Source organism: Ptychodera flava, chromosome 15 (assembly GCF_041260155.1).
Source record: "Ptychodera flava strain L36383 chromosome 15, AS_Pfla_20210202, whole genome shotgun sequence".
Lineage (NCBI taxonomy): Eukaryota > Metazoa > Hemichordata > Enteropneusta > Ptychoderidae > Ptychodera > Ptychodera flava.
The window spans coordinates 36,218,821-36,241,985 of record NC_091942.1 but is presented as its reverse complement, the minus strand read 5'-3'; the positions used below and the strand labels follow the sequence as shown (position 1 = coordinate 36,241,985).

Below are 23,165 nucleotides of genomic sequence, written 5' to 3'. Positions count from 1 at the left end.
TATATCTCTAAGGAAATTGTTCCAAGGATTTCAAGAAAAGCTATTGCAAGCAGTTTTTGGACAATATTTTCTGTAGGGATAGTACATATTAACAGATATCAATATATCATTGGGAAATAATAAAATTCAAGAAATCTTTCTGTAAATGGTAAACATTTATTCTGTTGAACTGTAATGATGAGTAATGTATTTTAGGCCAACAAATTTTTCTTCTTGTCCTTAGCATTCAGCAAAAGTGATGCGGCAACGCGGTTTTCTTTTTTTCAGTTTTTATAATTCCTAACAATGCTGGTTTGGCACTATTGATGCAACAGTTGTTTTTTATCACTGGCTGCATAATACTTCTGTTTTCTTTTCAGTATTTTTGGACATGCAAACACAGGATATCAAGGATAGCTGTACTGATGAGTATGTAACCCCCAAAAAAGACATAACGTGCAAGTTCTGAAATGACACATGCGGTGACAAGAAACGATCTTTTTTTTGGCTCATATTTTTGTAGTAATAATCAGGCTTTCAAGTCAATGATGTATATAGATAGTTACACATGGTCATACAGCTTTGCAAACAGAAAGATCTGGATGTACTATAGACAGATTTCCCTGAAAATTCTAACTTGCCGCAGGATATGGGAGTGGATAAAATGTATGCAAATCCATCATTTTTCAATGATAACATTTTTTGCTATGGCAATGGTTTCTTTTCCTTGTGACAGAGGTTTTGAAAAGATTTTCTCAATAGTTTAAGAAATCTAATTCTGTAATGAGTATGGCATCAGTGTTGATGGAGAGCTATTCAGTGATTTATAAAAGGAATATTTTTACTGGATAAAATGTTGAATCTTACCTGGCAGATACTTGACAAGACAAAAGCAAATCTTTAATGCATTCCTTAGGGTAGAAAGTGGGGTCCAGTTTCATTCTGCTGACAATATGTTGTAGTAAGAATGGTACAAGATACACCGCATTGTCTTTCCCTCTCACAAATGTGTTGATGAATTCTGACACTGCTATTGTCAATTCTTCCCCAGTTTCACTCTGAAATTTGATATAAGAAGTATGATAATATTTGGCTGAGAAAAAATTTAATTTCGTCCTAAATTTTACGACAAAAGTCAACATTTTCCATGATGTTTCAATATGCTTCATGAAACCAACATTCTGTGAATTTCCAATCAAAGTATCAAAGGATGAAGAAAACAAAATGTCTTCTTTGCAAAATTTACTCTGTGACGCAACTTTGCTCCCCTGTTACAACAACAGAGTGACAAGTCTGTTTGGACTGGCCTGGGACAAAATTCAATAGCTTGGAAAATTGCTGAGAGTAAATTTAATTATGAATTTTAATTTGAAATCATTGGGCCTTAATTTCATTAAAGATCAGACACTTTGAATGGAAATATCATCATGCTTGATCTATGTGAAAAATAACAGAGAGAGTTCATAGACTGACAAAATTTGTCAATCTTCTGCTGATATTTTACTGGTAATCTGGGTATTTTTTAAAAGTATGGCAAGAAGTAAAGTTTTATCACTGTACACAGTGTTATTAAACATACATGCACCTATATTGCAATCCCAGGTGTACTTGATATATGCCAATCACGTCATTTCACTGTATTCTTTCTTGTTGAAGATATGCGTTATCATGCGTAATAACAAACATTGTGAAGCACATTGCATTAACAGTAAGATCATGTACAAATTCAATGTCAAGGTCTTATCTCAGTATGTGTTAGGTGGTTGGATGAAATGCTCAACAACCCTTCCTGAATAGACTAGACTGTTGCTGAATATCATTAACATTGTAAATGATTGGAAACCAAGTATGAATTACCCTTTACAGTCATTTGTATGTGATTTTTCATCGTAAAGCCTCATCACTATATCGTTTTGCATTTTACATATCAAAAATATCATCAAATCTTCCGACAGATGTTTTGGATTCCTGTTATTGAGCCATGTTGTCTTTGAAAATGTAAGTATACCAATATTTGGTGACAGATTTCAAAGCCTGAAAATTACATTGGTTTGAGGTCCGGGACCAGTGATTTTTTATTGCGGACCAGTATAGAACTATCCCTCAAAAGTCCGCGGACCAGTACCAATGGGAGCCTATTAAATTTTGTTTGGGAATTTCCCTTATGTCTGGGTTAAAGGTTTTACCAAAGCAACTCGTTATGCTGAAAAGCTTAATCACCATTACTTGGCAACGAAGGCTGCAACATTTCCCTCTAGTGCTTACTACGTGCTGCTTGTCTGGTCATGATCCTGTGATCAGCAAATAGTACTGGTAGAAGTAACGTCCATCTTGGGCTCGCAAATGACGGAGAAATCAATCACAGAAACAATCCCCGTTGATTGGTTACTTTCATTATTCATAAGTCCAAATATGGAAATCCAAATGATCTCTCTGTTTCCTTCACATTGAATTTTCGCTTATTGCGCCGTGCAGCTTACCCCGGGAGCTTACCAAGCTTTTTGAAAGTTTCCTCAGAGTTTGTTGAAATATAAAGTATAATATTCAAAAATGTTAGTTCGATAGTAACATTTGAGCAACGTGTCCTTTTTTATTTTGAAGAATAAATGCAACGTAATGTAATACAAAGGACTCACAGAACGACATTTTCGTATATATAGGTAGACTAAATATCATAAAAACTCTGCTAATCAACGGCGGTAAAATGTGATTGTATCATTTGTATCAGTTTGCAACAACATCGTCAGACGCTAAGTGCAAACAATGCAACATCATTTTAATTGAGCTATAGCTCACTGAGTGAGATATAGTAATCTTCAAGCAATCACGATGAGTTTGTTCAGATTCGGAATAGTGAGATAGGCCTGTAAGTCCACTTACGACAATAACAATGAAATTGGAAACCCGACTAAGAAGACAAGGAGTGACGGTGCAGAAACCAGTACAGAGACACTTTCTAAAGACCAGCGGTATGACCGTGCGAAACAAGTACGAAAATTTCAAGAACACTGGCCCTAAACATGGCCATGGGTGAGATACGATACAGCGGGCAACGTGATGTAGAGATACAATGTGGCGGGCAACGTGATGTAGAGATACAATGCGGTGGGCAACGTGATGTATTGTTTATACTGTCGACAATTTCCTCATATCGCCGATAAACACAGTGCTCTGATACGAGGATCATCAAATTTCAAGGTTGACTCATTGAGATCGCATAGTTCTACAGCAGAATATTTATCGTGTACTTTGCATTATCAACGATCAATCAATGATAGGAAGGCTAAGGAATGTTTGACAGCCCGACCGACGTCTTCTATGCATGCGACGGCTTCATGTTCAACTGCTTCAAGTTCGATGTTGGATCATCCTGTCGCGAAGGCATTTGCAAAACTTAGTTCCGATAACAAAGACAGAATGGGATATTTATTCAACACTACCTATGCCGTAGTACAAGATGGTATGCCATTTTCGGACTTTGAATTTCTCTGCAATATTCTGCTAAAAAATGGCATCGAACTTGGAAAAAACTATATTAATGTGTATGGATGCACAACTTTCATACACTGCATTCCCAAGAATTTAAGGAAGATGATCACATCTGAAATCATACAAGCTAACTTTGTAAGTGCCCTTGCCGATGGCAGTACCGACAGAGCTACATGTATCATTGAGCAGGAAATTGTCAATGTTTGCAACATTTGCAGGAAGGACAAATTACCAGTCACACGACAAGTTTGCATTGTTCCTCTTGAAAGTGTGTCATCACAAGGCGTATTCGATGCACTCGTAACAGGATTAGCAGCGGCTGATTTGAATTTAACAGAACTCCGTCCCGAAAGTGGATTGAAACCATCACTTGTGTGTTCTAACTTTGACCAGGCATCCGTGAATATGGGCAAAAAATCAGAGATCTGATACCGTGGACAACAGCTATCACCGTGTGGCTCACAAATCGCAACTTTCTATCCAGGACGCAAGTAAAGATGTTGCGTGTACGGCTGATTTTGAAGATACCTTGAAAGGCATATTTTGCTTTTACCATTATTCACCTAGGCGGTGTCGTGAATTGTCCGCGATTGCCAAATTATTTGATACAGAGTTAGCACATTTTTCTTCGGTAAAGCAAGTGCGTTGGTTAGCTAGTAAACAAAGGGCAGTGAAGGCACTTGCCACTAATCTTACGTCAGTTGTCCTACATATGGAAAATGCTAGTGCTACTGGAGGTCGCCCTGATAATGCAAACTGTGCTAAAGGTTACTTGAGGAGTCTGAAATCTGTAAAGTTTATCAAGATGTTGTACTTCATGTTAGATTATTTACCCATTGTTTCTGATTTGTCAAGAGCCTTTCAATTAGAAGACCTGTTGATTGTTGAAATTCCAGACAGACTTGAACAACCTTTCGTGAAACTAAATGCATTAAAATCTGTTCCTGGCAAAAATATGCATTTTCTCGAAGTGTATAGTGTTGATGATCGTAAATTTGGCAGTTTGGAGATCACTGGCAAAGCATTGGTGCCAGAATACACTGGTGATGAAGTCTACATCAATGTCATAGATAACACAATAAGATATATTAATGATAGATTTGATAACATGAGCCAGTCACCACTCAAAGAAATGCAAATTCTTGATTTTCATAAATGGCCTTTTGGTGAGGAATCGTATGAATATGGTAATGTTGAAATACACAAAAATGTATGAAACTCCTGTTTCCAACTATTTCTCACATTAGGGAAAGACTGCATTAACTTGCATGGTACCTGAAACCCGAGTCTTTGCCTGACCAACTCGGGTGACAAACAGAAGACTTTTAATCCTTCAAGGTGTGAATGTTCCATTGTTATGTTTATCTGATCCAGCTGGTGCCATTGTAAGAAAGGCAGGTCTGTGAAATTAGTACCCTGATAACAAAGTAGGAAAGTGGGGTATTCCAAAGTTAATGGAACTTTCCCGTAATGAGATGCAGAAAGAGAGTCAGTTTGCAGTGATTGGCTAGCAGTAAAAATGCATTGTAGAAACTTCAGAGCTAACTCTCTGCTGAGTGTGTATTCATTGGTATTGCAGTCAGTTCATGTTATTGGTGAAGGCATGATCAAGTTGTTAGAATATGTGTTCACAATTTCACCCAGCACAAGTGCATGCCAAAGAGGCTTTTCAAAGGTGAACAATATTAAAACAGAGTTATGTACATCTATGACTCAACAAAATTTTCAAGATCAGCTGTTTATTATGTCAGAAGGGCCAACCCTTCAAAGATTTGATCCAGATCCTGCCATAGCAAGGTGGCTGATTACCTCTGAAAGAGGTTGGCATGTAGAAGGACACAAACTCTCTGGTGCTTGTAAGACAGAAACAAGAACTTGAGAAATCTGCCAAGTAAATGTATACATGTATGCAACATGTCTCTGGATGTGCATCCCAAGAAGGATCCAGACACTTCGCACCAAAACCAGTTCACCCTACACAACTTCATCTCGAAACCATTTCATACCAAAACCACCTTGTCCCAAGAACTACATCATCCAACGCCACTTCGCCCAAAGTACCACCTCGTACTAAAGCCACTTTGCCCCAGTATAATACCATCACATTACTACCAACTCATCCTAAAACAACGATGCCATGATGTATCATAACGTTGTTTTTACCTGCAACTTGGAAGCATTAATGTGTCAGGACATTTTGGCTACCACAAACCATTTATTCTTGCATGAAACCATAAACGGTATATAGTAAAAAGGAAAAACGTTCACTACTTAATGCTATAATGCAGGTGCCAGACGTGCATGGAATCGCACAATGTCATTTTCTCAAAATGTGTACACTTTCAAGATTTCAGTCCTAAGATGATAAGAAAGGTGATGAAAACTTCAATGGCAGCGGTTGGTTATTTACAGCTTTACCGGCTGGCGATGTTTTGATGTTTTAGGGGCGAAATGGTTTTGGGTGACGTGACTTTTGGGGCGAAGAGGTTTTGGTACGAGGTTGTTTTGGTACGAAGTGGTTTTGGTGCGAAATGGTATGGGATGAGATGGTATGGAGCGAAGTGGTTTGGTACGAAGTGTTGGGGAACCTCCCAAGTAAAACTGACAGAATTAAATGCAAATTTAAAATGAGTAAGAGAAATAAATCATTTGTGTATTGTTATGCAAATTTTGTTGACCAGTGCATTTTACCTTGAGACAAGTGAGAAAAAAAGGTCACTGGTCCTGGGACCAGTGAAAAAAAAAGGGAAATTTTCAGGTCCTGGATTTGGTCAATGGCATCATGAAGGTAGTCTCTGCTACCTCCATGATTAAATCAAGGCACTTAGAGTGTGTGTTTGTAGCTGCCATGTTTGAGTTGCCACTTATAAATTACTGAGTTGGTAAAATTCTAAGTTGTGTGTTTGCCGCCAATGTTTGAAACATTCTTTGGTCACATTTTGATAGGCTTTTTCAGCTAAGTTGTATTTGATTTCAAACCGTCCTACAAAAAAAAATGTAAAAAGATACAGCTTGTGGGCTTTAATGTTGGGTACTTACAAAGCAAGACACAAAATAACTCATGAAATAATGAACAAACTTTACCATTTTTTCATCAGATAGTCTCTTCAGTATATTATTTATTTCTTCATCCTGTTTTGAAGTTTCATTAGTTGCACCTGAAGAAGCCTTCGTTGACCAAGTTGATGGTATGAAGACAGTGCCCTCGGTGACAGACTGCTCACACTTACCAAGAGCTGATGCTAACGTTGAGGGCGCACTTGTGTACTCAAATACCTTGACTGCACTGCCAATGACAGTAACAATGTTTGAAGAGAATTTGAACAAGTATGGATGTTTGGAATGTGTTGGAACACTGCCTGTGTCTTGCTTGGATTGAAGTGTACCATATTTGCACTCCCAAAGAGTTAATAATACTGAAGTAAAAACAGAGAAAACTTGTATTAGAATGGCAAGTGAAACACAAACTGATCCTTCATAAGCTAGCACCTAGACAAGGTACTTCATTTTACAAAGGAAAAATCAAGTACAATGCCTTTGGAGAGAATACTTTGGCTTAAATTGTAATATGGAAGAGGCCTTTAGATCTGAGATGGTAATTGACTCATACATACTACATGCTGTGATGAGGAAAAATTCATAAAAAATTATTTTTTCACGATCTTGCATGGAATATCATTTCATCAGACCACGAGAAGCCTATCCAAACTAGCCTCGTCAAGTATTACTCACGTTTCTCATAATAACATTTCTTGAACAAAAATGAATCAACATATTGGTGTTCCATAACAAAGCACAGATTTCAATCTACACACTGAATCTCAAACCAAGTTTCCTTAGTCTACCATCCAGATATAACTAATCTCTATACGACAACTTCGATCTATCTTTTTATGGTGATTATTGATTATATAAAACTTAATCCTAATTAATACACTGTGCATTAATAAATACTATCATATTGTGCATAACTAATATGGAGGTAATAGTACCAAAAAATGAAAATGCAAAATCTATGGCTTGGTCAAGAAAAGCACAAAGTATTCAACTGACCTTTGCTCTTTGATTTTGTATCTGTACTGCCAATGACAGCTATATGACTGTCATCAATGGATGTCATTGCTAGCGAAGATCCCTGACTGACTCCACTGACAGAGAATGATTTGTGTGACGGCAGTGATGATGTTCCTGGTGAAACTGACGTGACTGAGATATCATTCTTGTACACATCACCATTACTCCCTGAAATGAAACAATTGCTCCAATAGTTCATTTAACATGCCACTGATGCTGATGGCCTTATTCAACAAACATGCCACCATTTATATCAAGTCTGTACAGATTGTTTGTTGTTCTATTCTATTTGGTTAGTCAACAAACTCATCTTCACAACTTTTTCCTGTGACCTTTCTGACATAAATACTTTTACAATGAAATGTTTTGTGTGGTGCAGAGGTGAGGGATGATTTCATGTTATGATGAAATTTCCATGTAAAACATTCCAATATTTGTAAAAAGAATATCTTCAATGAAAGATACAGTATGTACCTCTTTATAAGTGAGTTTAAAGGTTCATAATGGGGAAAGGGTAGTGACTGTAACAGCAATATGCACATTATCAGTATGTAATATACAGATTATGTGTGAGATTTTAAAGATATGCAATGCCTTTGACAATACACTCATTAATCAAAGACAGCCTTTTCAGATGCAAGTGACTGACAGTTTCAAGTTTATGTGAATAAATTCATTCTACCAATAATTTACCACTAGCTGCCTGCTGGCCTACTGTTGCAACTCTGTCAAAAGCTTTTTAATGAAAATTATGAGTGTAAAATGTCATTACTTACAAAGTGTCAGCAAAAATGTTCTGTTGTCTTCAGAATGTACACAATGACATGTTAGGCTATGAGATGCAGTGTCTGGTCTCTCGATGTGTAATCCAACTACTGCTTTGTTTCCTTGGTTACTGCTCTCAGAGATGCTGTGGACATACACTGTCAAATTTCTTGTCTGAAAAAGAAAGTTACTTCAGTAACACTATACTGTGACCAGTCACGATATGTTCTTATTCTTGTTTTGTGTAAATGTGTTCCAAAATATCCATGTAACTGGGACAGAGACAAGATGGTGGTTCAAGAGAATGTCTATTTTACAAATGATATTTATTGGAATAGAAATTTCTGTTTGAAAACAAGTTTCCTACTTTTATTAATGTTCAGATTATTCAAGATTTGCTTACTGACTACAAGAAACAATTATAAGAAAATAAAGTATTATGTGTACAGCATAGTGGGAATCCATTGTGCAAGGTATGTCACAGAAAAGTGTTCAATAAACAATCCCATACATAAATCACCGAATGGATTCTGACAACTAAACTACCGTACTGTATGCAAGTTAAAAGTGCAGGAAATCAAAGTGGCTTGGAGCCGACATTTAAAATTTTCCACAAAGCAAGTTGATCAGTAAACCTCCACATGCATTCACCAGCTAACTGTTTTATCAGAATCAGCTTGTGAAACATACCTCTTTATTCTCTGCAACAACAATAATTCTTTCCCCTCCAACCATCTGGGCAGACAGAATTGTTTCATTCTCTTTCAACACATTATTGGGAGTGAATTTTGGATTGTGCATCATTGCATTAAGTCCCTTAACTGCTCCATTGGAGAACACCACTACTGCTGACTGGCGGCTTGGTTGTGATAACAAGGTGTACACAGACTGTGATAGGTTGTATTTCTTCCATTTATTGCAATCAACGTCATTACTATTCCACAACCTGAGAATCTAAACAAGGAAATGAAATGAGTGACAAGATGCTGTCATGAAATGCTGAAAATGATAACTGGTTTATTTCATATTTTTGTCTCAAATAGAACAAAACGTGAATTTTGCAATAACTGTATTCATGGCACAATTAGCCCCTAATATCATTGATAAATATTTTATAGTTTTATGTCGGCAAATTAAATTTTCTTCTTGTGGAAGGCAAAATATTTTGACTGAAAATGAAATAAAAATGGCAAAATTTCTCAACAACCCGGATAATATTCTTTTCAGCCATTTTGAGTTGAATGCCTCTGTAGTACTGTACCCATGAAAGCCATAGAAAATAGGAGAAATTCAAGTTTAAAACAAGTAGAAATAGTGAATTTTTAGTAATTACAAAGTAATCATCCATATTCATACCATTAATGATTTATGAAATCAAATAAAAAATGTATTATATAGTTTGATCAGTGGATTGCTTAATTCAGTCTGGTAATGTGAACAGTAACCCCTTGAAAAAATTCACAATGACATTTTCTGTTTCACTGATTACCAAAGAAATACACCGTTGAAAATTTGCCAGAGTGTCATAATACAGAATAGCGCTGTTCACGGTTTCAGGTTTGTTACTAAATTAGCTGTACGCGCGCAACATCGGACATACAGCTTGAAATGCGGACAAATTTTATTAATGTTGCATGCGTGGCTGTTTTGCAGCTTGTACTCTGAGTCGTGAATATGTTTTTAGTATTCACTGTTACACTAGCAGTCGCCCACTGAGATGTATTTTCGTCGTTCTTGCATCGTAATTTTGAAAAGCGTAATCTAAAAATGCGGACAAATATTTATTTTGCATATTAATGTGAGAACAGTGACGTAAACTGTGAACGGCCCTATACTAAACTTGAAAAGTTTTCACAAAGGCAATCCATCTAACTGTACTGTAACTAAAAAGTCAACATTTGAACAACAAATTATTATGCAATAAAGATTTGACACTTTCATGCGCAAACAACACAGGTGCATTGTTGAAATATAATAATCATGCCACAGCCATCCAGGTCATAAAACTTGAAAGGCTTCATGATGTATTCATATACCTGATGGGAATTAACACATAATGGGATACTTTGTTTTCAGTGTCCAACAAATTAAGTTACAGGGTCTGGTGACAGTGGTCTGTGTGTCAATAGGTGAGTGTATTAGTGTATTTCATTATTTTGATGAGAAAATTTTTCATACACACATACATGTTGCTAACTGCACGTCAACATCTAAAATTCTTGTTAGCATGCTGGTCAGTCACTTTGTTGGTCTGCAATTTCACCCTTCAATGTTTGGTTTGCTGAGCCACACCGATAGATTCTGTGCTGAAACCTAACATGGAACATAGGCACCTACCTTATTTTGTTGTATAGCAGCATAACCACCGGTCTGTTTCTGCACAACAGGGCAAGTGAACTTTTTACTTGCCTTGACAGACCAACTGTGAAGGGCCTTCTGGTGAGATACCTGCAAAGGTAATATATATTATAGCCCAATTATGGGACTATGTGCCCGAGGGCAGGTGACCATTTGCCCGACGTAAGGAGGGCAAATGGTCTCCTGCGCCGAGGGTACATAGTTCCATGTTTGGGCTATAATGTTTATATTACATGCCTCCCTTACACAGTCTTCACTCAAAATATTTAGATTTATTGGCAACTGATAATCCAATGCTTTATTCCCATCTTAGATGAAAATCCGTTAAACATAGGGCCAAAGTCCCTGAAGCTACTATAGAAATGGATACATGACTGTATGAAATCATCTCACTAAGGTCATCCTAGGGACTTGTAAACCAAATATTAAAGCTGTCTACCAGCGGTTTTGAAATAACAAGCGACTCAACAGTTGACAGAGCTCTGCTGCGTTATGTAGACGATAACCTTTTGTGACACATGTATTGAAAGAAGAGGTGGATATCTTTGATAGCTCATTTCAGGATGGCCTAACCAAAAATGGAAAAAAAAAATTCCGTAAAAATACAATTGCATATTTCATCACAATTTTAACAAATCTAAGTTTGGTTATCCCTAGGGACCTGTATACCAAATAACAAAGCTGTCTCACCAGCGGTTATGAAGAAGGAGATTTTTTACCAAAAACGCCTTTTTTGGTGCTAATTTGCATATTTTCAACAATATCAAAAAATAAATAAAAGTAGTTTCTCAAAATCACATATTTTATCCACACAACAAATATCAAATCAGTAAGTACTGCAGTTGTCAAGATATTTGAGTGGACGGACGCCTAACAACGGACATACATACATACATACATACATACATACATACATATATACATACATACATACAGACTGATGGTGCACGCCGGACGGATACCCATCACAATAGCTTTTATAGACTATATTAGTCTATAGTAGCTAATAAACGAGAATTAATTACATTCTAATTATCAAGACTTGCTTTAATCAAGATTTACGTCATAAAAAACAGCATGTATCTGTCAGGTTATAAAGAATCTTAAGCTCGTTACCTTTATCAGTATTTCCATCCTATTAATAAAGCACATTTTAACTTTCAAATTAACATTGTAAGTAAGTTCTGTTGAATAAGTTGAGACTGTACGTACTCAGAGAAAGCACACTGAAGAGACAAATGTTTGAAACTTAAGAAGTTCAAGGTCATCAAAAGCATTATAAGGAATCATGTAACACTTTCATTGCACTGTTTACACAGATTGCATAATTGCTATAAATAGCACGAGGAATCTTACAGTCCAACTTTACCATAAAAACCTATCACTTTGACCACTCCTTTAATTGACCACTCTATTTTTTTCCTCAAAGAGTAATTTTATTTTATCCTTACCAAGTCAACCATAAATGGAAATTAGAACTTTCTCTATCTCTATTTATTTGACCACCCTATCATGACAAACTATTATGAGCAATTTCTTTTAGATAACATACAGGGCACAATAAATGACGGTTCAGAATATGTCAAAGTTGGGATTCAGGAAAGTTGCCTTTATATGTTTTAATCCTCCAAGACGATGGCATTTCACTATGAACTGTCAAAAAAGTTGAACTTTCTGATAAATCTACACTAAAATTATTTTGGCATTGATGATTTCCCAATTATTCAATTATTTAAAATCATATTAATTATTTTTTTCTGGGTGAATTGATAGGGTTTATACGGTAAAAGAATTACATACAATGTAAGTCAAATTTTGACCAAAAATGACAAAAAATTCCTTAAAATTACACCTTTGCATATTTCATCACAATTTGAACAAATCTAAGTTGGGTTATCCCTAGGGACCTGTATACCAAATAACAAAGCTGTCTGACCAGCGGTTATGAAGAAGAAGATTTTTTACCAAAAACGCCTTTTTTGGCATTAATTTGCCTATTTCCACAATATCAAAAATTAACAAAAATAGTTTTTCAAAATCCTATTTTTCATCTACACAACAAATATCAAATCAGTAAGTACTGCGGTTCTCAAGATATTTGAGTGGACGGACGCCTCACAAACGGACATACATACATACATACATACATACATACATACAGACTGACGACGGACGCCGGACGGATACCCATCCCAATAGCTTCTATAGACTATAGTCTATAGTAGCTAAAAATGGAACGATTTTCATCATCGAATGGCGCAATGATATATTTAAACTACTGTTATGTGGTTTATCAATTTTTTTTCTGCGAAATTTCCCAAAACCGGATTTCCTGTGCAAAACATGAAATTTCGACATTTTCACATAAAAAAGTTGTTAAGTTGAAAAAAGTTCCGGTTCACTTTCAGTCCAATGATGACTATGCGGCCCGTGACGTAATTGACGAGTTACCATTGAATCCTATGGAGCGCGTGACGTTCGATAAACGAGGCATGTAATAATAACAATATCAGTATAGAGGCCTGACTCACAGGCAGTGTGACTATGTAGTATTACACATTTCTTTGGCATAACAATCTATATAGCTGCAATACTGTAGCTCGAGGTTTTGCCTGGGTGTTTTAGGGAATGGTCAGTTTCTTCAGCCTGGGGGGGAGTGGCTTCATAGGGTGGGGGTGGGGGTCACCCTGTTTTTGACTTTGGTGATACGGGGTCATCATGTTTTTGAAATGCTCAACAGGGGATCAGTGTGTTTTTGAATTTCGACACAGGCTCATACTTGCATAAAATGCATTGTGCCAAATTTCATCATTCAGTTACATTTTTCGGTACGCCCTTCAGGCACCTAACAGTAAACTCTTTTCCTGCCAAGTCCATACTTCACCACCAGGTCAAGATGGTTAAAATTAATGAAACACAACATATTCCATAAGGTGTATTTTAACATAATACTGTACATTTGAAAGCTGTTAAAAACATGAATACTGTAAACTTGATTTTTTTTACTAAAGATGCTATAACATACCAAGCCAAGTGGGTGAAAATACGTCATGTTTTGGCTCAATACCACTTTTTACTGACTTGGCTGATGGGGAAGTGATACTGTCTGGCAGGAAAAGGGTTAATAATAGTAAGATATATCTTTCAGAGCCCCGTTCTAGTGCAAAACTTTGATATATCAGATATATATATATATCTGAGATATCTGTATGTTTAAAATTTTTCAGTGCGCCATTCAGGCACATTTCTTTAAAATATCAAACATATTTTTCAGCATGCCCTTCAGGTGCATGACTTTCATATGTCAGATATATCAGAGATATCTGGATGTTGAATGTTTTTCGGTGCACACTTTCAGCGCAGTACATTAATATATCAGAGATATATGTCAGAAATATCTTGTTTTCTGTTAATTGAAAGTCTTGTTTGCAAAGTGTACTAATCATTTTGAAATCTGCAGTTCACATGAAAAGCATGACAAGTTCCTGATACTTTTCTGTTTTATCTTTGAGAATTCAGTATTAGAAAGCAACATGCACGAATATTTCACAATCACATTTTTCTTATAACAGTTCTGGACATCTGGTTCTGCATAAACAGAGTGGAATACATTCACAGCTCATTCAAAATACTGTATTCAAACTTGAGAATTGGCACTTTTAAGTTCATATCTTACAACTGACATGACAACCATTTCATTAAAACACAGAATGACTTAATGTTTAAAATATACCCCCAAGAAAAAAAAAAAAAAAAAAAAAAAAATATATATATATATATATACCGTACTCGTCCGACTATAAGCCCCGGTTCGGCAACACTAAACAGCGGTAAAACTAGGGGAGGGGCTTACTCGAGCAACCCCATGTTATCTGGCATGGACGCTTAATTTATGCTAATTTTATGCACGATTTTTTCCAACACCACTCGATCTTTCTATCGCTTTCAAAATCGACTTACACATCCAAAGAAACTGATTGTACAATCTCTGAATACAGAAGTGACATTTTGGTGAAATTTCAGCGTCGAAAAAAACCCAAACTTGAAACAAAGACGTCATGTATGCTGCTGATCAACAGTAATGTGAACAGGCATGCATTGCCTACACGGAAAGGCAACTCAATATTCCAATATCAAACTGTTTACATCTTGTGATAGGGATTTTAGGTCACGTGACATTTGTGTTGAACGTACGCGTTCGATGCAGGTCTAGTCCAAACTTTCGTGTTCATTCTTAAATAGACCAAATAATCAGAGAAAATGAAACTGTAGTGTTGAAGATTATTATTTTAACTTCATCTTGGGAAATTTTCACTTTTGTACTACGATAAATGGCAAAGCAGCACGACTACAAACTCACGCGTACCGGCGATTTTGGCGTCCATTATGAGCGTTGTGCCGTGACCTCGAATGTCCCGCGAAGGAGATCGAACATATACCTCTTTGATAGGCTCTCCGCATGACTTATTCTGATGGCATCACTATTTTTTAGGGTTGGTACGAAAGTAGAGATCATGGGCTTCATTTTGAGGGGGCAAACATTAAAATCGGCCGAGAAAAACTCAATTTGTGATCAAACTTTGTGTTTCGTTTGTGTTTTTTTGAAAGAAAATCTTGATTTCCTTAAATGTTCGGCCCCAAAATTAATTTTATGATAAATATTAATTGTAATTCTGCAATAATTACGAGTCTGACGATGCGAAAAATGATGCTTAAGGCCCTTTTTAGCGAGTATGGTTTCACCCCGACTTTACATCCGGGCACTCCCAGGAATCACATACAAGTAATCGGCGCTTCGCCGCATGTTCTGTGTCAGGAGGTCTAAGCTGAGTTCCGACGTTCATGATTTTGCAGCTAGATATGTCTGATTTCTTATCTAACACAAGGACCTAGAGAAATATACTTTACCCTTTCAAACGTTATCTTGTTCGAAGTAGTTTGACTTCCGGGTGATATTTTTCGATAGACACTGAGAAGTTGTCAAGCCAGCACTGCACTGCAGTGTAGGCATACGCACAAGCACCACACTTTGCCGATACTGAAATTTTAGTTTCTATCTTTAGTTCCCGAGAAGGGGACTATTTTGGTTCTCTCTGAAGAACAAGGCCATGGATTATAAATTTGTTCTTTCCTCATTGATGGTGTCCCGGACTTTGAAAAAATTGTATTTATACTGGTTTGTATTTCGGACCGCTGACTTCGACATGTTCGAGGGTCTATGTTATTTCCGGGGCAGCTTAACTTTGCATCCAGTTTAATGCAGTCGTTCATTCTATAAATACGTGTTGCTGTTTTACGGCATTGACAAAGGGTTGAGAACGAAGTTTTTTTGACTTTTTGGAAAAGTTCTTTGTTTTAACTTAAAATCTACATTAATCAGACATATTTCATAATCATTTAATAAAAGTTGTAATCACACAAAAAAATTTTAAAAAAAATTCGAAGTTCAAATTAAAAAAAAATCTGAAAAAATATTTTGTTAAATTTAAATCAAGTTCTAAAATGTCACATGTATCATTTGATTGTTTACAGGTATTGTTGTTTATTTGTTTACCTTGTAAATATAAATCTAAATAACTTTTTTCATATATGCAAAGTAAATATGATGGAATATGATTATCATATTTCTGTTGATGTTCACAATACATAATGCATACAGCGATCAATGTCACAGGTATCATTTGATTTTTTACAGGTATTGTTTTTTTGTTTACCTTGTAAACAGCATTCTAAATAACCTTTTTCATTTATAAAAATTAAAAACCAATGAACATTTCGTCAGCAATATCCACAGAAAATTTCATCAATTTTCAATAAGAAATGCTTGAGTTATTGCAAAAGCACAAGAAATTGCAATTCTAGTTTCCTCAAACAATGTTCAAAATGGGGTCACCTGGTGGTTATGATAACTACAGGTGTCTACCATGGCATAATTTCTAAATAGGAGGAAGTTTTCTTCAAATTCAACAGGACATATCTCTGCATGTACTGAACCGATTTTCATCAAACAAAATGCAATCAATTGGTCTTGAAGAGAGCTTTCTTTTGATATATAATTTATTATTATTGTAGCTGTCTATCAATTTCATGTAAAATCCCTACTTGTGAAAACAACAGCATAGCAGTGAAAATTGTAATAGTCACCAGGAAAAGTCTTCACAAATGAAAGGATAATTGCTTCAAACAAAAGAAACTGCATGTTTCAAGCATGAAAACATCGTGGCTGTGAATGAAAATAAACAATGGCGGACGTGAGTGAGACTATTCTATTTAGGCGACGGGGGTGAGCAGGTCAAAGAATCAAGATAGTACTGGAAAAACGTGTCATTTTCCTTACGATATTGTCAAGGGAACTCCAGTTTCCCATTGTTTTAACATCTTTTAATAGTTTCTTTATTATCTAAAAGTAATTTTACCAAGTTAAATGACCAAATATACTCTCCTAACCTTTCTGTATTTGAGTTACACTAGGGTAGGGGCTTATACACGGATGTAATGCATTTTCTAAAATCCTCTAAAATCAGTAGGGGGGCTTATACATGAGCAGGGGCTTATACTCGGACGAGTACGGTATATAAACTAAATTGAAAAACACACAACTACATCTGAGTGTCCCTGCAAAGCAAATTTTTGGGACTTGAAAAAATGACCCATATAGGACTTGAACCCATGTCCCCCAAATTCAGTTCAGATGCTCTACCAACTGAGCTAACAGATAAGTAGTCCAGTCAAAATAGGGTTAGACCCACCACAAATTGCAACAGAATTTTTTTCTTCAGAATGCATTTTAGAGAGGTACCCAGAACAACATATTAAAAGTTTACTCGAATCCGCCTTGGGGAAATATGCCTAATTTGCATAAATCAAATATGGCGGCCAACCATCCAACAAAATAACATAATTGGTCATATATCACATGTTAAACAAGCTATTTCAGTGATTTCAAAGTCTAAAACTAGTTATTTGGCGTCAGGGAATCATTTTGGAGGTATAATGTTTTATATAGGCATTTCATTAATTTGCATAATTCCAATATGGCTGCCAACATTTCTATAAAAGACATTTTCGGTCATATACCACGTATTAAACCATCATATACCACGTATTAAACCATCATCAGTGATTTTAAATTTAAAGGTCTGTTTCTTTTGGCACGGACAAATATTTGTCGAGATGCTATGATTTGCATTGGCACTTTGTTAATTTGCATAAATCCAATATGGTGGCCAACATTTTCAGTCATATACCAGGCATGGAACAAGCAATTTCAGTGATTTTAAAGATTTAATATTTTTCTTGGGTATAAAGAAACACTTTTAGTGTTCAATTTCTACAAAGGCCCTTAGATAATTTGCATAAATTAAATATGGCTGCCATATAAATGGCCCGTTGCTTAATAGCTTCTGATATAAATACGGGTTTGGTATAGTTTTAAGGAATCTATCAAGAAGAAAGTGTTAAGTCCTTGGACATTTTTCTATATATGACGACTGTTAATGATTGTTAGTCTTATGAATAATATATTCTCTTTATGAACATAACATCAGATTCATCTGTGTACGGCATTTTTGTAATTTGTTTGGGTGTTTAACACTGTACAGAGTCAAAATATGTAATCTGTAATGTTTAATGTCGAAAACAGACGTGTTCACAATCTTCAGTTTTTATTTTGGGCTGAACCGCCGTCTTATTTATGATTGCATCTTTATAAGATCCCCTAGATGATAGGCAAGAAGTCATCACACATATCAGCAAAATACAATAAATACAACAAAGCTAAAAAAACCAGAAAAATGATATGACCGAAATAAAAAATGCCATAATACACAAAAATTAAAATTTTGATCTATTGCAAACAATGTCAGATTCATAAAAACTTTAAGGACACACAAACTTACAAAAACTGAATACTGCATGCTTTAACAAAGTCTTACAATTAATCCAAACACAGAATCCAACTATTACACAATACAAACAAGTACATCATGAGTCATTTTTCCAAGTGTCATTTTTCCAGATGTACATGTTTGTATCGTGTAACAGTTGAATTCTGTTAGGCTGATGAGTTGTTTGAAATAATTTTAAGCCTTTGCTAAGCATGCAGTTTTCAATTTTTGTGAGTTTGTGTGTTGATCAAGTTTTTAAGAGTCTGACAAAATTATCTGTATTGTGGCATTTGTTATTTTTGGTCGCATTATTTTTTGTTTCTACGTTGTTATTACCTTTGTTGTGTTTATTGTATTTTTGCTGTTATATGTGATGACTTTTTGCCTATCAAATAAGGGATGTACCAAATTATAAGATGCACTCGTCTCTAAGAAGGGATTCAGTCTAAAGCAAAAACTAAATATTTTGTACGCCACATTTTTAAAAGGTAAACATTGATGATTACATGTTTTGACACTTTACAGTATAAAACACATATAAAGACGATTGGAACTAATTTTGGATAATTGGATGGCGAAGTAATGGCAATTTCATCTACAAATTTAATCTCATCTGCTTTTCGTTTTACGTTACACACTTGTTTTTATGAGTAATTTGCAATATTGCAACATTCAGCTGTACGGCACCTAACATTTTTGAGAAATTGAAAGATATGAAAATCCAATTATCCCAAATGTTCTTATCGTGTTTATAAAAAGCATAAGTAATGCCGTAAACATATGAATCCAATGTTATATTCAGAAAGAGGTTATTATAAGACAACTAACAATCATTAACGGTTGTCATATGTACAAAAATCACAAATAATTAAAATTGCATGGCTTTCTTACATCTCATTAGTAAACGCACATAAACATATATGTATTTTAATCCGTTCGGAAGTCATATGTAAGTCCTTCATATTCACTTTAACACTTTTTTTAAAATACAATATATTTATGGAGTATTTTAACCAATTCAGGTATCACAGACACATATTAAAATAAACTTGCATTCTTAAATGGATCGTTATTGTTAGTAAATTTATAGTATATTTTCGACATTTAAAAGAAAATAATTTTAAAAATTTCAAGGACTTAAGGTGAGGCTGCATATTGCCAATACAGTTTTTTCAAAGGAATATTTCCTATCTAAGATGACAGGAAACCCATAGAAACTATTTTGTGAAGTGTAATATTTCAGAGTATATGAAGAAAAAAATGACAAGTTTATTTTTCATTATCTATCTTCATTCTAATGGCATGGGCTTAAAGAATGACAATTGAAACTGTTCTTAAAATCATGATAAGCAAAATAAAATCTTATTCAAAACGTAGGCATTTTATTGCAAAACAAAATAATTGTTTTGTTATATCGCATTTAAAGAACATAATGTGAAAATTTCAGAATATTTGACCCAGCCAGACTGCACTGGAGTTAAATTCTTTGAAAATCTTAAAATTGGAAAAAAGGAAGCAGGAAATCGGGTGATTAGCATACATTTGCATACATTAACACTATATCATGCAACTTACGACTGCTTGCCAAGCTAAAAAGTGAACTTAACCAATTTTTAATCTTGGCTTAACAAATTAATCACAATTGGATAAATATTTGCAAAAAAAAATATTTTGGTCAAAATACGGTGTGTTGGGTGCAGTGTCATCTTAACAGTTTCTTCTTGATATTCCTAGCTCTTAAAACTCTACCAGAACCTTATTTATATTAGAAGCTATTCGGACATTATATGGCAGCCATATTTAATTTATGAAAATTATCAAAGTGTCTTTTAAAAAACTGAACCGCCAAAGGTGTTTCTTCATGCTCAAGAAATATATTTAAACTTCAAAATGGCTGAAACAGATTGTTTAATACATGATATAGGACAATAAATGTAGGTATATTGGCCGCCCTATTGGATTTATGCAAATTAACAAAGTGCCAACGCAAATCATTGCACCTCAAAATCGTATGTCCATACATAAGTAATATACTTTTAACTTTAAAATCATTGAAATAGCTTGTTTAACCCTTCGACTGCTGTAATTTTTACACCAAAATTTTAATGCAATATTTTACCAATTTCTATGAACTTTTCTGTACTTTTTTTTTCATAATTTTGGACAAAATTGATATCATATTCCATCAGCAACAGTTTTTTATCAAAACTTTGGCAAAAAGCAGAAAAATTGACTGTGGAACATTTTACAAAGTTGATAAAAATAGACTTCGGAGCTCAAACGATTAATACATGGTATATGACAGAAAATGTCCTTTGTAGGTATATTGGCCACCAGATTGGATTTATGCAAATTAACGAAGTAACAATGCAAATCATTGCATCTCGAAAATCGTTTGTTCATGCCAAAGAAATATACTTTTAGTTTTGAAATCAGAGAAATAGCTTATTTAACCCTTTGACTGCTGTTATTTTTACACCAAAATTATAATGCAATATTTTACCAATTTCTGTCAACTTTTCTGTACTTTTTTCATAATTTTGGACAAAATGGATACATTTTTCATCAGCTACAGTTTTTTGTCATAATTTTGGCAAATAGCACAAAATTGACTCTGCTACATTTTATAAAGTTGATATAAAAAATAGACTTTGGCGCTCAAAGGGTTAATACGTAGTATATGACAGAAAATGTCTTTTGCAGGTTTATTGGCCACCATATTTGATTTATGCAAATAACGAAGTACCTATGCAAATCATTGCATCTCGAAAATCGTTTGTCCATGCCAAAGAAACATACTTTTGACTTAAAAATCAATTAAATAGCTGGTTTAATACGTTGTTTATGACCGAAAATGTATTTTGTCGGAATGTTGGCAGCCATATTGGAAATATGCAAATTAATGAAGTGCCTATATAAAACATTATACCTCCAAAATGATTCCCTGGGCCAAATAACTAGTTTCAGACTTTGAAATCACTGAAATAGCTTGTTCAACATGTAATATATGGCCAATTATGTTATTTTGTTGGAGTGTTGGCCGCCATATTTGATTTATGCAAATTAGGCATATTTCCCCAAGGTGGATTCGAGTAAACTTTTAATATATTGTTCTGGGTACCTCTCTAAAATGCATTCTGAAGAAAAAAATTCTGTTGCAATTTGTGGTGGGTTAGGTGCCAAAATCTCGTAGATTGACTGGACTAAAGTTCAAGTTTCAAGTTGGTTTGATGTGCGCCGTTCTGTGTTGGCTTTTTTTCCTCCCGAATAGGACCTCAGATTTTCACTGGTTATTCTCTCGAAAGAGTTGTTTTAAGGAACTGTAAATATGTAACTAGAAACGTGTCATTGAAATATGACAGGTTCCCTAGGAAATTTAATGTAGAAACTACATTGAAAAACACTCAACTACATCTGAGTGTCTCTGCACAGCAAATTTTTGGGGCTTGAAAAAATGACCCATGTAGGACAAGTCCTATATATGTGTGTGTGTGTGTGTGTGTGTATATGTGTATATATATATATATATATATATATATATATATATATATATATATATATATATATATATATATATACACACAGTAAATTATTCAATTTATATTCCAACATGCGCGGGGGGGTCTCCCTGTTTTCGACAGTTGGAAAAGGGAGGTCAGCCACTTTTTGACGTCGGCAAGAAAAAAAATCACCCCCCGGCCGAAGAAACTGACCAGTCCCTTTGTCCGACAGCATAACAATCTGTAGCTGCAATACTGTAGCTCGAGGTTTTGCCTGGATATTTTAGTCCGACGGTAAATATCCAGGGAAAAACCTCGAGCTACAGTACTACAGGTCTGTACAATCTGTAGCTACAGCACTGTGGTGTGGACTAAACTTTCAAGGAACCACGTGGACCTTCGCTGAACTGCTCAATACAACGGACAAATACATTTATTTCATGGTACTAACCTTATACACAGTAATATTTCTAGATGTGGTGACAATTAGTATGTCTCCGTCGACACTATCGATATTTGCGCCGACGAAATCGCCTTCATCTCCGAGCGTACACAGATCGAAGGAGCCTTCTATGAGCGCAGCCATGTTGTCTTTGCAAACAACGCCGCCATACAAGAAACTTGTTTTTACTTCGTTTTCAACAGAGTTATACAATGACGCCCTCAAACGCAAAATATGTACGATCGGTAAGATTAAAAGTAATGTCATTTCCCTAAATTGTCGATTTTTGGATTCTCCTTTGTAAGTATTATCAAAATGTGTGATAAAATACAGGAGTCACCGCGCTCGTTTGTGATATACATGACCATGAATTTTGCCATGTATGAGAAAAAATGCATTTTTTCATCAATGCATTTTCTATGGATGAAATAATTCAATGCTGTTTATCTCAAAATTTAGCGCGGTGACCATATCATTTTATTTGATCACTAATATTTATTTCTCTAGACTGAGCATTGTGCAATTTTTCATGAAAATGACAATAGTAGAAATTGATTTTCCAGCGAATTTCAATGTAATCCTATGGGAAGTAACAAATTCCATGCGCGCGTACCGCTCGTACATCAAATACGCCCTCAAACCAAAAACGTGGTATTACCGATAGTTCGGCCT

General features: G+C 35.2%; 1 protein-coding gene across 1 annotated transcript in view; it reads right to left on the bottom strand.

The window, feature by feature from the left end:
• Positions 1-22,659, bottom strand: part of LOC139152045 (nucleolar protein 11-like) — a 35,536-nt gene extending 12,877 nt beyond the window's left edge. Inside the window, exons 1-7 of the mRNA XM_070725133.1 lie at positions 22,503-22,659; positions 10,645-10,755; positions 8,998-9,261; positions 8,319-8,481; positions 7,522-7,710; positions 6,553-6,884; positions 847-1,037 (exon numbers count right to left, since the gene is read on the bottom strand). Coding sequence (XP_070581234.1) covers positions 847-1,037; positions 6,553-6,884; positions 7,522-7,710; positions 8,319-8,481; positions 8,998-9,261; positions 10,645-10,755; positions 22,503-22,637 — 1,385 coding nt within the window. The 5' untranslated portion in view covers positions 22,638-22,659. The remainder of the gene's footprint in view (positions 1-846; positions 1,038-6,552; positions 6,885-7,521; positions 7,711-8,318; positions 8,482-8,997; positions 9,262-10,644; positions 10,756-22,502) is intronic.
• Between the last annotated feature and the right edge of the window lie 506 nt (positions 22,660-23,165).